The 11,746-nt window shown below is 46.2% G+C and overlaps 3 protein-coding genes across 3 annotated transcripts in view; 2 read left to right on the forward strand and 1 right to left on the reverse strand.

Moving 5' to 3' along the window:
* The window catches only part of LOC140576666 (uncharacterized), a 23,590-nt gene extending 22,756 nt beyond the window's left edge, over positions 1–834 (forward strand). Inside the window, exon 23 of the mRNA XM_072696188.1 lies at positions 757–834. The gene's annotated coding sequence lies outside the window, so the exon portion shown is untranslated. The remainder of the gene's footprint in view (positions 1–756) is intronic.
* Positions 706–4,684, forward strand: LOC140576697 (uncharacterized). Its single transcript, XM_072696234.1, has 6 exons — positions 706–933; positions 1,759–1,821; positions 1,936–2,512; positions 2,863–3,066; positions 3,206–3,315; positions 4,101–4,684. The coding sequence occupies exons 1-6, from the start codon at positions 706–708 to the stop codon at positions 4,212–4,214; spliced, it is 1,296 nt and encodes a 431-aa protein (XP_072552335.1). The 3' UTR covers positions 4,215–4,684.
* On the reverse strand, positions 4,625–11,345 carry LOC140576687 (BEN domain-containing protein 2). Its single transcript, XM_072696223.1, has 11 exons — positions 11,209–11,345; positions 10,123–10,259; positions 9,460–9,534; positions 9,297–9,374; positions 8,890–8,982; positions 8,529–8,799; positions 7,671–7,859; positions 7,407–7,528; positions 6,596–6,794; positions 5,880–6,083; positions 4,625–5,056 (listed from the first exon to the last, which is right to left on the reverse strand). Exons 1-11 carry the CDS (start codon positions 11,219–11,221, stop codon positions 4,929–4,931), a joined length of 1,509 nt encoding a protein of 502 aa, XP_072552324.1. The 5' UTR covers positions 11,222–11,345; the 3' UTR covers positions 4,625–4,928.
* Positions 11,346–11,746: the final 401 nt, after the last annotated feature.

The following is an 11,746-nucleotide window of genomic DNA, read 5'->3' on the forward strand; positions in this document are numbered from 1 at the left end:
ATAAGAAGTGATCTTCTTAAATGTGCTTTAGATTTAAGATCAGTTGATTAATTGAAATCGATCAAATCAAAACTTCATCGTTTCTCAAAACCGATTTTAAGAACAATTCATTAAAAAAAGTTCTTCAACATTTTGTTAGTCCAAAAAAATCTGATACTTGGCTGAAAAAATGGCCTTTAAAGCGTAACGTCTACGCTTGCAGATGATCAGATGAGATTATGATTAAGAGATTTGTGATTTAAGAAAATAATTTTTTTAAGGAAGTTTTTCAGAATTTTTGAAACCTCTCGGCTCATTTCTGGTCCTTTTTTATTTAATTAATTAATTTTTTTCTTTTTAAAAGCTCAAAATCAACAGATTAAGTTATTATTGCCATGATCTATCAGTTATTACTAACTAATAGATGTAAGGATCATGCAACTTGACATTCAGATTTGTGGCATGCACTTCTGGGATGGACTCTAGATTTGCCAATGTCTGTCCTTTGAGGCCTTCAGGAACTTTGGAAATCAAGGGAATCGTGTTCAGCCTTGGGGATTTACTGTGGAAGAAAAAATAAATAATCTTTCGTGTCCAAAAAAAAAGAAAAGGGAAAAAATACCACATCTTGATTGACTGACTGCTGTAAAAAAAAAAAACTACAAGGTACCATGACATCCTTAAATAACACCAATCACCAAACACTGAAAAAGCAGTACCTGGAGAATGCCGTGCTCATGCGTTTATGCTAATCAAATGGTTTTGTTGAATTTGCAGGACAGGAGCGAAAGAACCCCTTCGAATGAGCAGCCGGGTTTGCCAGTGCAGTCTGGCCTGGCTGCAGGGACGGCGGGGACCTGGGCACCAGTACCCTACACCGTACCTTTCATGGCCAGTGCCATCAGCCCTCTGGCTGGGATGGAGCCTCCAGTCTTCCCTCCTGCCCCTGACCTGGTTAGTGTATGTGGTTATATTTATGGAGAATGGGGCTGGGTGATACGGTATGAATATTATCAATTATAATATATATTTTTATTATTTGCATTAATCCAAATATCATCCCCTATTAATGCAGTGATTTTATTTCAAATCTAATAAGCATGTTGTGTATCACAATAAAATGTATGAATATCGTCATATCACCCACCTCTGATGAATATAGTGCAAAAAATACACACTGGTCAAGCTGTTTGATTTGGACCTCTAGATACTGTAGATATAAAAATATTGCAACTATAAATTTACAGTATTTTTACATTCACAGCATTAAAGAACCACTGAAATGGATCCGTAGTTGGCTGTAAGAGCTTACAACTAGTTCGTAGGTCTGAATTCTTAAGACTTCTTAATGTAGAACTGGGTATTTGTAGTCTAGGGTCAGATTCTTCGCTGATTTACAGTGACTGTACTGACCGGAGCAGATCCTAGACCAGCACTGCTACTGTACTGGTCATGAGTCTGGTCTGGAATTCTGATTGCAAAAGCTGATTGGACTTTAGTCAATGTAATAGACTATTATAGGTAGCTGAGTTAGCTCAAATAAACACTTTAGGATTGTTAAGGTAACATGCTGACGTTTAGTCGGTGAGCCTTATATAGGTAATAAAACATGGGTCTAGCTCAGGTGAAGGATGGAGATCGTTCAGTACGTCCAAAAATTGCACATTTCGCTAAATCAAAGCAGTAGATTGAGTTTTGGTTCAGATAAATGATGCAAATCTCACAATTCTGTGTTACATTAAAGTCCTTATCCGGTTTTCTTCATATGTCCTGAACTAGGAGAAAGCCCAAGGTGATGAAAGGCAGGTGAACCTGCTGCTTGAGGTTCTGAACCACTGCAAGGTGAGCGAGGCCTTTCTATCTAGTGGTAAAGATGGGGAGTTTCATGTATAGAGAGTATTTGAGCTGATCAGTCCACTGAGAAACGTGTGCCCTTTCTTTCTGCATCTCCACCAGTTGTTGCACACAGCAGTGCAGAGGCTCGAGCAGAAGGTTGACAACCTTCAGTCGAACCGTTGTACCACCAGGGGATGCAGGAAACAGGCGATTCCACAGGAGCGCCCATTCACAACAGGCCAGCTCTCCCAGTCCCTCGCCCAGCGCCTGGGTCCCTCACCTCAGAGCAACCGCCGCCGGTACCCAGTACCGAAACGTAGCCCAGCCCCACAAGCCACAGACACAACAGAAGCTCTCCAGTCTGACCAGTGCAGCATCAGGACCACCACAAGGCCCCGTGGTGGTGGTGGTGGTGGCGGCGGCAATCGAGGGAAGGGCAGGCGCAAAGGCCGTTCGGGAGGTGCTAGAAAAGGGTCCCACCCACAACAGCCGAAACAGGAACCACCACTGGACGAGGCCTTCCTGGTGAAGGAGGAGTCCCAGCCTGCTAAGGTGCTGAAGAAGAAGGGTTCTCGCCTGGACATGGTTGTGAAAAAGCTAAAAAAACAAATGAAGAGCTCCGCTGCTGCAGGAGGGCAGGCCAAAACTCAGCCCGTCAAACTTGAGGACGGGCCTCCTGACGAGAAGGACAAGAAAGGTAACTGAGAAAAGCAGCTGATTGGATACAGCAGACCAGTGGTTCCCAACCCGTTTTGAGTCCCTCAGATTTTAGTGCTCACCCTGCTCCCAACTCCTCTGATCCAGCTCATCAGACAGTCCTCCTGAGCTGAGGGTAGGGTGGTGGAGCGAGAAATCACTAGAAAATGTGCAGGGCAGGGGTTCTCCAGGACCAGGGTTGGGAACCACTGCTGTAGACGGTCTTAAAAAAAGCCCTGATCAGGTGTGGGTCTGTTTTTTTTTTTTTTTTTTTTTTTTTTTTTTTTTTTTTTTTTTTTTTTTTTTGGATGTTCCTCTCTTTATTTTTACTGTACCCTCTCTCTTTCTCAGTGATGATTGGCAGCGCCACACGGAAGGTCTGGATCCCCCAGTCTGTGTACATGCAGGCGTTCAAGGAGGCGGAGCCTCAGAAGGCTGTGGCTCCTGTGCTCTATGCCCTTTTCCCCATCAGCACCCTTTCCTGCAGCGCCATCACCAGTGACCCTTTGAGAGGCATCCAACAGCTTGACCCCAATAAACTGGAGGCCCTGCGAGGTAAACCCAGCTGGACAGTTCTGGTAACGGCCACAACTGGTGCCCCAATCATTCTCATCAGATCACCTAACGTGTGTGTGTGTGTGTGTGTGTGTGTGTGTGTGTGTGTGTGTGTGTGTGTGTGTGTGTATTCATTCAGAGTGGCTAGCTGAGATGTTCCCCCAGCAAGACATGAGTGTGAGGGGCTTGGCTTGGGCCCAGTGCCTGGGTGTTATCAACAGCATCACTAAAGATCTCCACAGAAGAGAGGTATGGATCTGGGAGGGGGTCGCAAACATTGGGGGTCTGTGTTAAGGGCATTTTCTCGATTTCTGCAGATCTTCTTAAATTTAAGAAGGCACTTTCATATCAGATGATCCTCACGTTTGATCTCAGGCTGTTCAGAACAGTCTCAGCTCTCTCTGTAAAGAAACCCCATGTGACCTGGAACACTGTGTGAGGAGATACTCTGACCATAAACCTGAAAAATTTCATTCTGATTTGAGAAATTCTTCAGATTTGCTGTGAAAACATCCCTTTACTCGAGTGGACGAACTGTTCCGGTGCTGGAAACGGGTTTACCCATGAGTCTCAGCTTTACTAAAGCAAGCACAGGATGAGTTTCTGAGCATCCATTGGTCAATTTCATACAAACCCATAGACGAATTCAAAGATCCACCAGTGAGACAGAGATGAGAATCTCGACCCGTCTTAATAGGCTCGTAACTCTGCATGCGAGTCACATATGATCTTGCAGTGAGATGCATTGGAAAGGACGGAGTCTACAGATTCAGCAAGTGTTTGAACCGCATTTCCACACTGTACTATCCCAAAGCTATTAATGGAAACGTCCCTGCACGTTCTGCTTGATTTGGGGTGCTGAGGAACACACTAGTAATGTAATACAGAGGCACATCTGTGCTTACTTCAGTAATCCAGTGCAGGCGTGAGGGTCTTATTACTGATTATGTTCACAATCCAGTCCAGTGACCAGGGACTGTGCTTCGTATAATCGTCACACCGCCGACGCCTAAGAAACCATGCTCTTGTTTCAGGAACTATCTGGACGTGTGGAGAGAGCAGCCAGAGGTGAGCCTACAGCATCAAGCACTACAGCAAACCGTGGGCCAGAGCTGTTGGCCGCACCCTCAGCGGTCAGTTCTCCATGAGAACATCTGAACCCCACCCATGGTGTGGTCTAGCTGGGACTGTGGACCAATACTAAGAGGACGTTTAAGAGTAACTCAAGAAGAAGCAGATGTTCAAACAGCGATTCTGAAGGACCGATGGTATGTAGGTGCACGTGGTTCAGCCAGATCTGGCGAGGCCTGCTTAAATACGGCGCTGGTCTGGATCCCTGTTTAAGCGAAACCTAATCATTTGAATAATAATGGCATCTGATTAGAGTTGGCGAGAGAACCAAGAGGTTGTGGTCGGGATTTGGTTTGGTTTTGTTGCCTTTTTTTCCATTCTTTTTCAGATCTTCAAGGTGCTTAATCTTCAGATTGTATAAATAACGAGTAAAACTGAAGCTCTTTCCTTTTTACATATTTTTAATTCAGAATTAAACAAGTGTACTCACTGAATGTGCTAGTGTTTCTATTTACAAATAAACTGAAAATAAACGCTTTTGCCCAAATCACGTTTTATTTTTTTATTCCTCTACGTTATTAATGCCTAAAATGCTCAAGTCCAACTTCTACTGCACACCAGTCGTGCTACAAGCAAGCTACAGGGGCTACATTCCTTATTTTTAAAGCAACTCATTGGTACCACACGTTCCTTACCTAAAGCTGTGAGCGACCTGTGTTTGAAAGCATGGGGTCATTCAGAGTCCAAAGCACTCATTAGCGTCAGTTCTGGTGCCTCTCGGGGCCCGCGGCTCAGCGCCGGAGCTTCTTGTGCTTGTGTCTGGTCTTTCGGATGGAGCTGTTGATGGCGTCCACGCATGACTTCCAGTCTTGGCCGTCCTCCTCCAGCTTCAGTTCAGGGAACCGTTCGGAGAGATGTTCTACAGGGGAAAGAGACACAGACGGTCGGTTGGAGGTAGTTTTAAGTGAAGCTGTGGGCTGTCTAGAAGAGTGGAGTGGACGACAGCGGTTAAAAAAGTGAAGCCGGTGGTGGCTGGCTGCAGTACACCTTTTAACCCTGTCTCGAAACGTATTGCTACGTATCTTGGCAATGGAAAATGCAGGAGCTCCACTGACCGAAAACAGCCTAGACAGACATTCGTCAACAGTCAGACGTTTGTTCGTTGCTATCTTGGCAGTGAATTGTCAACACGGGCGCGTGCAGCCCGACGCTCGTACACCCCCACCACGCTTTACACCACTGAAATAGCAATCAGCCAAGGTCAGACAGACCGCCTCTGGCTCTTAAAGGGTAAAAAAAAAAAAAAACCACACCCATGATTAAGAGACTTGGTTCATGACTTTTAAACATTTCCAGCCGAGCACAGCCAGCTTTTCCCGTCGTTATGAGAGCAAAGACTCACCGACACACCCCTAAATCAAGCTGCATGGTTGATGGCTCATCTAAAGATCGCTAAAATAGAGCACCGCTGTTTCAAAAATGGGTTCAAACCAGGCTTTAGAGCTAACTGGGGCTAAGCTACACTAGCTGTAGGGCTTTCTTCATAAACATCTGCTCCTTCTCTCTTCCTTATCCGCCACTTCTGACTTTCTGACCGACGTCCACTACTTTTAATTACTTTAATTACTTTAGTTACTTAGTATCGTTAGTTAGTATCGTTTCCGGTTCCGTAATTGACTGGTTGTGGTTTTGCTTGTTTTGATTTAGGTGCTGTCGTTTCTGTGTGAGGTGTAGTGACTAACCCCTCAGTGCTGAGATCTTGTTGTGGTCCAGCGGTTCCATGCCGTACTCCGCGTTCCCGTACACATTACTCTTCACGAGAACGTCCTCTGGGAATATGAACTTGATGAGGTAGCGAGCGGCGAGGGCAGCACTGGGGCGCTGCCATGCCATGTAGATGGCAAACTGAGGCACCTTCACCTGTCGGTCTGGACTGCCCAGGTACACTTTAGATTTTTGAGGGGAACAAAAGAAAAGAAAGAAAAGCATGATTATTGTTCTACAGTGGAGGTTCTAGATAAGCTCCCCCAGTCAGATCTGGAGTTCTACAGTGGAGGTGAAGGGAAGCAGACGTCTGAAGCTCTAATAATAAAAGCTCCTCACAGAAAGTTCTTCACCTAATGGTGATGAAGACGCTGCCTGATGCCTGAGACACTGTTCTACCAGAGTTCTGAGAAGAGCTCGGCTCTAGAACCTGCTTTTAGAACCAGATCATTAAAATGGTGGAGGGATACATGCTGCAGAGTGTAGTGCAGCTACAGAAAGTAGTCCCTAAAGAAAACTGGATTAGTTGAGATTCTCTATTCACTATTTTACCATCATCATCATCATCATCATCATCATTCCATATAAAACTCAGAACACTCGTGTTGTGGCTGCACTGGTGGGTTTGGATAGGAGATCAATTATTTTTAGAATTTTAAAAGAACGGTGGACGTCCCCTTCAGTCTGGACTCACCCTGTTCATCCGGGTCTATTAAGTCTTCGTTCTCAGACGTTCGCTCTCGGTCAGGCTCTATTCTGAATTTGCCCTTTGACCCTTTCTGCTTCTGCAGGTTGTCGTTGTCGCTGTCCGATAGCTCTACGTCAATCTCAGCAGTCGGCATGGGTGCGATTGGAGAGTCCGGTTTAGGCTGCTCGTCTGTGATTGGACCAGGCTGTTAAAATATACATGAACTGTATCAGCTTAATGAACGCCAACCTGGAAGTTGTCAGAATGCATTTCTCTCACACACACACACACACACACACACACACACACACACACACCAAGCTACACTTCTGAGAGGCTTCTTAAAAGAGCCCCATCATAGAAAACTGAACTTCCAAATTCCTAAAAATTTTTTACTCCAAACAGGTCATAAAAAAAAGCCTGTTCAGAAAGGTCTAGACTTTTGTGATGTCATAAAAACCAGCTCATTTACATATCTCCGCCTGTTCATCCCACCCCAGTTTAGCCCCACCTTTTCACGCTTCAGGTCTCTGGGGGTAATTCAGCTCTGAGTGCTTTGCAGTGAGGCACAGACAAACAGAACATAGCTCATTTACATATCTTCACCTGTTCAGCCTACCACCGTTTAGCTCCGCCCACTTAGAACTGAAACACTCCTGAGAGCTGCAGTATGACTGCTTTTGGAATGAGGAACCATACAAGTCAGCCACTCAGAACAGAGCTTATTTACATAACTATAATTTAGCCCCGCCCACTCATACCACAGTTCTCAGGAGTGTTGTGGCTCGAAGGTAAGCAGGATACGGACGTTCCTTACCTTGCGTTTCTTGTCCATCAGCCGGATGTACCTGGCCCCCTTGTTCATCACAGCCACACAGGCTCTCCAGTCTTTGCCTTTCTCACTGAGGTCATGTTTGGGATATCTCTTCTGCAGCCACTCTGTCGAAACACGCTGAGTCAGTGCGTCTGACAAACAGTCACTCAGTCTACGATCAGCCTCGGCCGATTGTGTGTGTGTGTGTGTGTGTGTGTGTGTGTGTGTGTGTGTGTGTGTGTGTGTGTGTGTGTGTGTGTTACTCACCTCGTATGGCGCTGATCTTGGCTGGGTCGAGCTTGTTCAGGCCTCTGGCTGGGTCTCCTTTGGTGTTGCTGTGCAGGAGCTCCTCGTGGGAGAAGACGTTGCGGAGGAGGAAACGGGCAGCAGACGTGGGTCTGGGCATGGTGCTGGCCTTCCGTAGGAAGCTGCTGGGAAGGACGAGCTTCCCACTTCCTGCAGCAAAAAGATCACAACCAGGAGATACAAGAGTATTTATAGATGATACTGAATAATTCACAGTGGATACTGAATCGTTCATAGTGGATACTAAGTAATACATAGTGGAAACTTAATCATTCATAGTGGATACTGATTCATTTACAGTACATACTGAATAATTCACCGCGGATACTGAATCATTCATAGTGGATACTAAGTAATATATAGTGGATACTGAATCATTCATAGTCAAAACTAAATCGTTCATAGTGGATACTGAATAATTCACTGCAGATACTGAATCATTCATAGTAGATACTAAGTAATACATAGTGGAAACTGAATTGTTCATAGTGGATACTGAATCGTTCACAGTACATACTGAATAATTCATAGTGGATACTGAATAATTCACTGCAGATACTGAATCATTTATAGTAGATACTAAGTAATACATAGTGGAAACTGAATTGTTCATAGTGGATACTGAATCGTTCACAGTACATACTGAATAATTCATAGTGGATACTGAATAATTCACTGCAGATACTGAATCATTTATAGTAGATACTAAGTAATATATAGTGGAAACTGAATTGTTCATAGTGGATACTGAATAAATCACAATCTTAATGCATGAATAAATGGATTACAGTTACAGGTGTTTCTGCTGGAGACCCTAACCTGAATTTTCTGCTGATGTCTTCGATGCTGGACCGCTGGTGTTGGAGTGCGGGTGGTCCGGCTTGTTCCGCCGCTGCTTCAGGAACATTTTCTTCACGGTGCGAGGCGGGGTGTTAGCCGAGAAGGTGGGGGATGTTGGGTTTTCTGGAATGAGAAGGAGGCTGGTGGGCTTTGTGTCGTCCACAGGAGGAGGGGGAGACGGGGAGTGCTGCAGCAGGTTCGGGAAACTGGAGTCCACATCACAGCTGTGTGTGCTGCTGGGGGAATAGACCTTCAGAAGAGAAGACAGAGGAGTACAGAACTGGGCTCAGAGACCTCGGGGGACAGTATTAACCCCTTAAGTCCCAGACATCAGGTTTACCTTTGGGCTTGACTGATCTGCTTGAATGTTGGTGACTCTGGCCTGCAGCACCTCAAACTTCTCATCCAGTTTCTGGATGGCCCCGTACATAACCTGCGAGACCAAAGAGGAACTGAACTTATCTGGATCTATCCAGAGGCAGGTGAAGCTCCACCCAATCACTACAAGCTCCTACATGACTCCAACACGCTTGGAGGAGAACACTGAACACTGAACATGGACCATCCTACCCACCCAGAGAGACTCTGTGGGACTCCTGGACACTTACGGATGGCTGTGGCATCACAGGTAATCGAACTTGCAATATCCTGATGATGCACTTAGACAGTTGCGCCACTCAGGAGCATCAGAGCTGGAAGTTTAATGATTGATCAAACCTAACATTACTGTTCTGATGATTTCCGTACCTGACAGTAAGCTAGGATTTCTCCCAGAGTTCGCAGCGGATCGGCGCCGAAGACTTCCGTAGACGCCACGATCTCCGCCTTCAGACAGGGAGAACACACAGCTTCAGCACGTCACGCTCTTATAGAGGATTAAACACACACCTGTGCTGTTAATGAGCCTCACCTCGTCAGGTGAGTCGTTCTCCATTTCGACACACGTGATGTCTTCAAGGAGGGCCTCGTCCTCAACCTCCGACATCTAGAGAAACAACAAGTCAGCCAGATACTGCCTGTTCATGACTTAGTGTAATAAACATATACTGACAACAGAGGCTGGGAATAGGCGTTTCTAATAAAGTGGCGAGTGAGTGGAAGCTCAAGATAGGGGTTTCCAATAAAGTGGCCAGCGAGTGGAGGCTTAAGATAAGGGTTTCCAATAAACTGGCCAGCGAGTTGAAGCACAATGTAGGGGTTTCTAATAAAGTGGCCAGCGAGTGAAAGCGCAAGGTAGGTGTTTCCAATAAACTGGCCAGCGAGTTGAAGCACAATGTAGGGGTTTCCAATAAAGTGGCCAGCGAGTTGAAGCACAATGTAGGGGTTTCTAATAAAGTGGCCAGCGAGCGGAAGCTTAAGATAGGGGTTTCCAATAAACTGGCCAGCGAGTTGAAGCACAATGTAGGGGTTTCTAATAAAGTGGCCAGTGAGTGGAAGCACAATGTAGGGGTTTCTAATAAAGTGGCCAGCAAGCGGAAGCGCAAGGTAGGTGTTTCCAATAAAGTGGCCAGCGAGTAAAAAGTGCAAGGCAGGTGTTTCTCATAAAGTGGCCAGTGGGTGTACGTCAACCTACCATGCTGTCGCTGGGGGAGCCAGAGCCCCTCCGTCCAAAAGCTGCAGGTTCAGTGCTGGTCTCTCCCTCTGTCCTGCCCCCTGCTGGCTCCGTCTTGAAACTGCAGGCTGTAATTTCTGTCTGGGACTCACAGTTATCTGTAGAGAATAACGTGTGTTGTTACGCATGATGGTGAAAATGTGGGGGCATCGCCCTCCAAATATCAGGGAAAATCCACCTATTTTTCAAATTTTCCGCATAATTAAATTGGTCAGATGTAAACAAAGCCGTCTGAACCCCTAAACGCTCCCTCACATAAAGTTCTGAGAAGAGCTCGGCTCTAGAACCTGCTTTTAAATCAGATCATTAAAAAGGTGGAGGGATACATGCTGCAGGGTGTAGTGCAGCTACAGAAAGTAGTCCCTAAAGAGAACTGCATTAGTTCAGATTCTCTATTCACTATTTTACCTTCATCATCATCATCATCATCATCATCACATATAAAACTCAGAAGACTCGTGTTGTGGCTGCACTGGTGGGTTTGGATAGGTAATAAATTATGGGCTATATCTGTGCTGTAGTCATGGCAACCGACGTCTGGTCCCATTCAGCACCACTGTAAAGAGATCAGAGCGCGAGTGCTCTTGGCTCCGCCCCTCTCACTCTCACATAAACAAAGCTTCATGCGCTCTGGCTCGTGCTCTGAGTTGGAAACAGATCAATAACCCCCCCTCAAAACACATGTCCCCTACAAAGTGCGCAGTGGTCGACTCGGAGCGATTGGGAACGCGCCCAATGGCGTTCGTGACGTCACGCAGAGGACATCCGATTAAACAAGAGACAAAAACGGGAGATTTTCGAGCCACGTTTACCGGATAACCAACCCCCCCCCCCCAGCCCCGTCTCCCCGGTGCGAGACCGAGAGAACGGCGCTTCAGCCACTACCGTTCCCGCAGCGCCGTGTACTGAGCCCGGCTCCCGCCCTGCTTCTGCCCCGTCCTGCCTGAACGCATCACCAGCGCGCCGCGGTGAACGGGGAACGGCGCCCAGCCCGGACGCCCCGCGTGCTGCGGCCGGACTCTGTCCGTGTGTCGGTGGTGACCGTACCGTGCGCAGACATTCCTCGTGCAGGTTTCCCCTCTCTGGTCCACCGCTGAACGTGCTGTAGAGCAGATCCGGCTGGGTTAACTGGAACCTGGTCTGTTTAAAGGGGTTCAAAGCTGCTCACGCGCACACACACACACACACACACACACACACACTGGACCGCAAACCACGCCCCTGGCTGGCACGCACACGTTGAGCTCCGCGCATGCGCAGTTGCATGGTAATGGAACGGCAAAGGGCTGCAGCAGCGCGAGCTGTTTTCAGACGGGGAACTGTTGAAAGGTTCATGTATCTATAAACATCAATACATCCAGTATGAATTTCTGACAACACTAATATTATTAACATGCTGGATACGTTTCTAATAACATTAATATCCAGTATGAAGCTCTAATATCATTAATATCCAGTATGAAGTTCTAATATCATTAATATCCAGTATGAAGCTCTAATATCATTAATATCCAGTATGAAGCTCTAATAACATTAATATCCGGTATGAAGCTCTAATAACATTAATATCCAGTATGAAGCTCTA

This window comes from Salminus brasiliensis, chromosome 14 (genome assembly GCF_030463535.1).
Source record: "Salminus brasiliensis chromosome 14, fSalBra1.hap2, whole genome shotgun sequence".
Lineage (NCBI taxonomy): Eukaryota > Metazoa > Chordata > Actinopteri > Characiformes > Bryconidae > Salminus > Salminus brasiliensis.

What these genes read in the sequence shown, in the direction of transcription:
- LOC140576697 (XM_072696234.1), top strand. Translation starts at nt 706, where the DNA reads ATGCCGTGCTCATGCGTTTATGCTAATCAAATGGTTTTGTTGAATTTG. An exon ending in TGACGAGAAGGACAAGAAAG is followed by an intron (nt 2,513 to 2,862) that starts GTAACTGAGAAA and finishes TCTCTTTCTCAG; the next exon opens with TGATGATTGGCAGCGCCACA. An exon ending in AAGATCTCCACAGAAGAGAG is followed by an intron (nt 3,316 to 4,100) that starts GTATGGATCTGG and finishes CTCTTGTTTCAG; the next exon opens with GAACTATCTGGACGTGTGGA.
- LOC140576687 (XM_072696223.1), bottom strand. An exon ending in GACATCAGCAGAAAATTCAG is followed by an intron (nt 7,860 to 8,528) that starts GTTAGGGTCTCC and finishes TTTTTGCTGCAG; the next exon opens with GAAGTGGGAAGCTCGTCCTT. An exon ending in CAAGATCTCAGCACTGAGGG is followed by an intron (nt 5,057 to 5,879) that starts GTTAGTCACTAC and finishes TTTCCCCTGTAG; the next exon opens with AACATCTCTCCGAACGGTTC.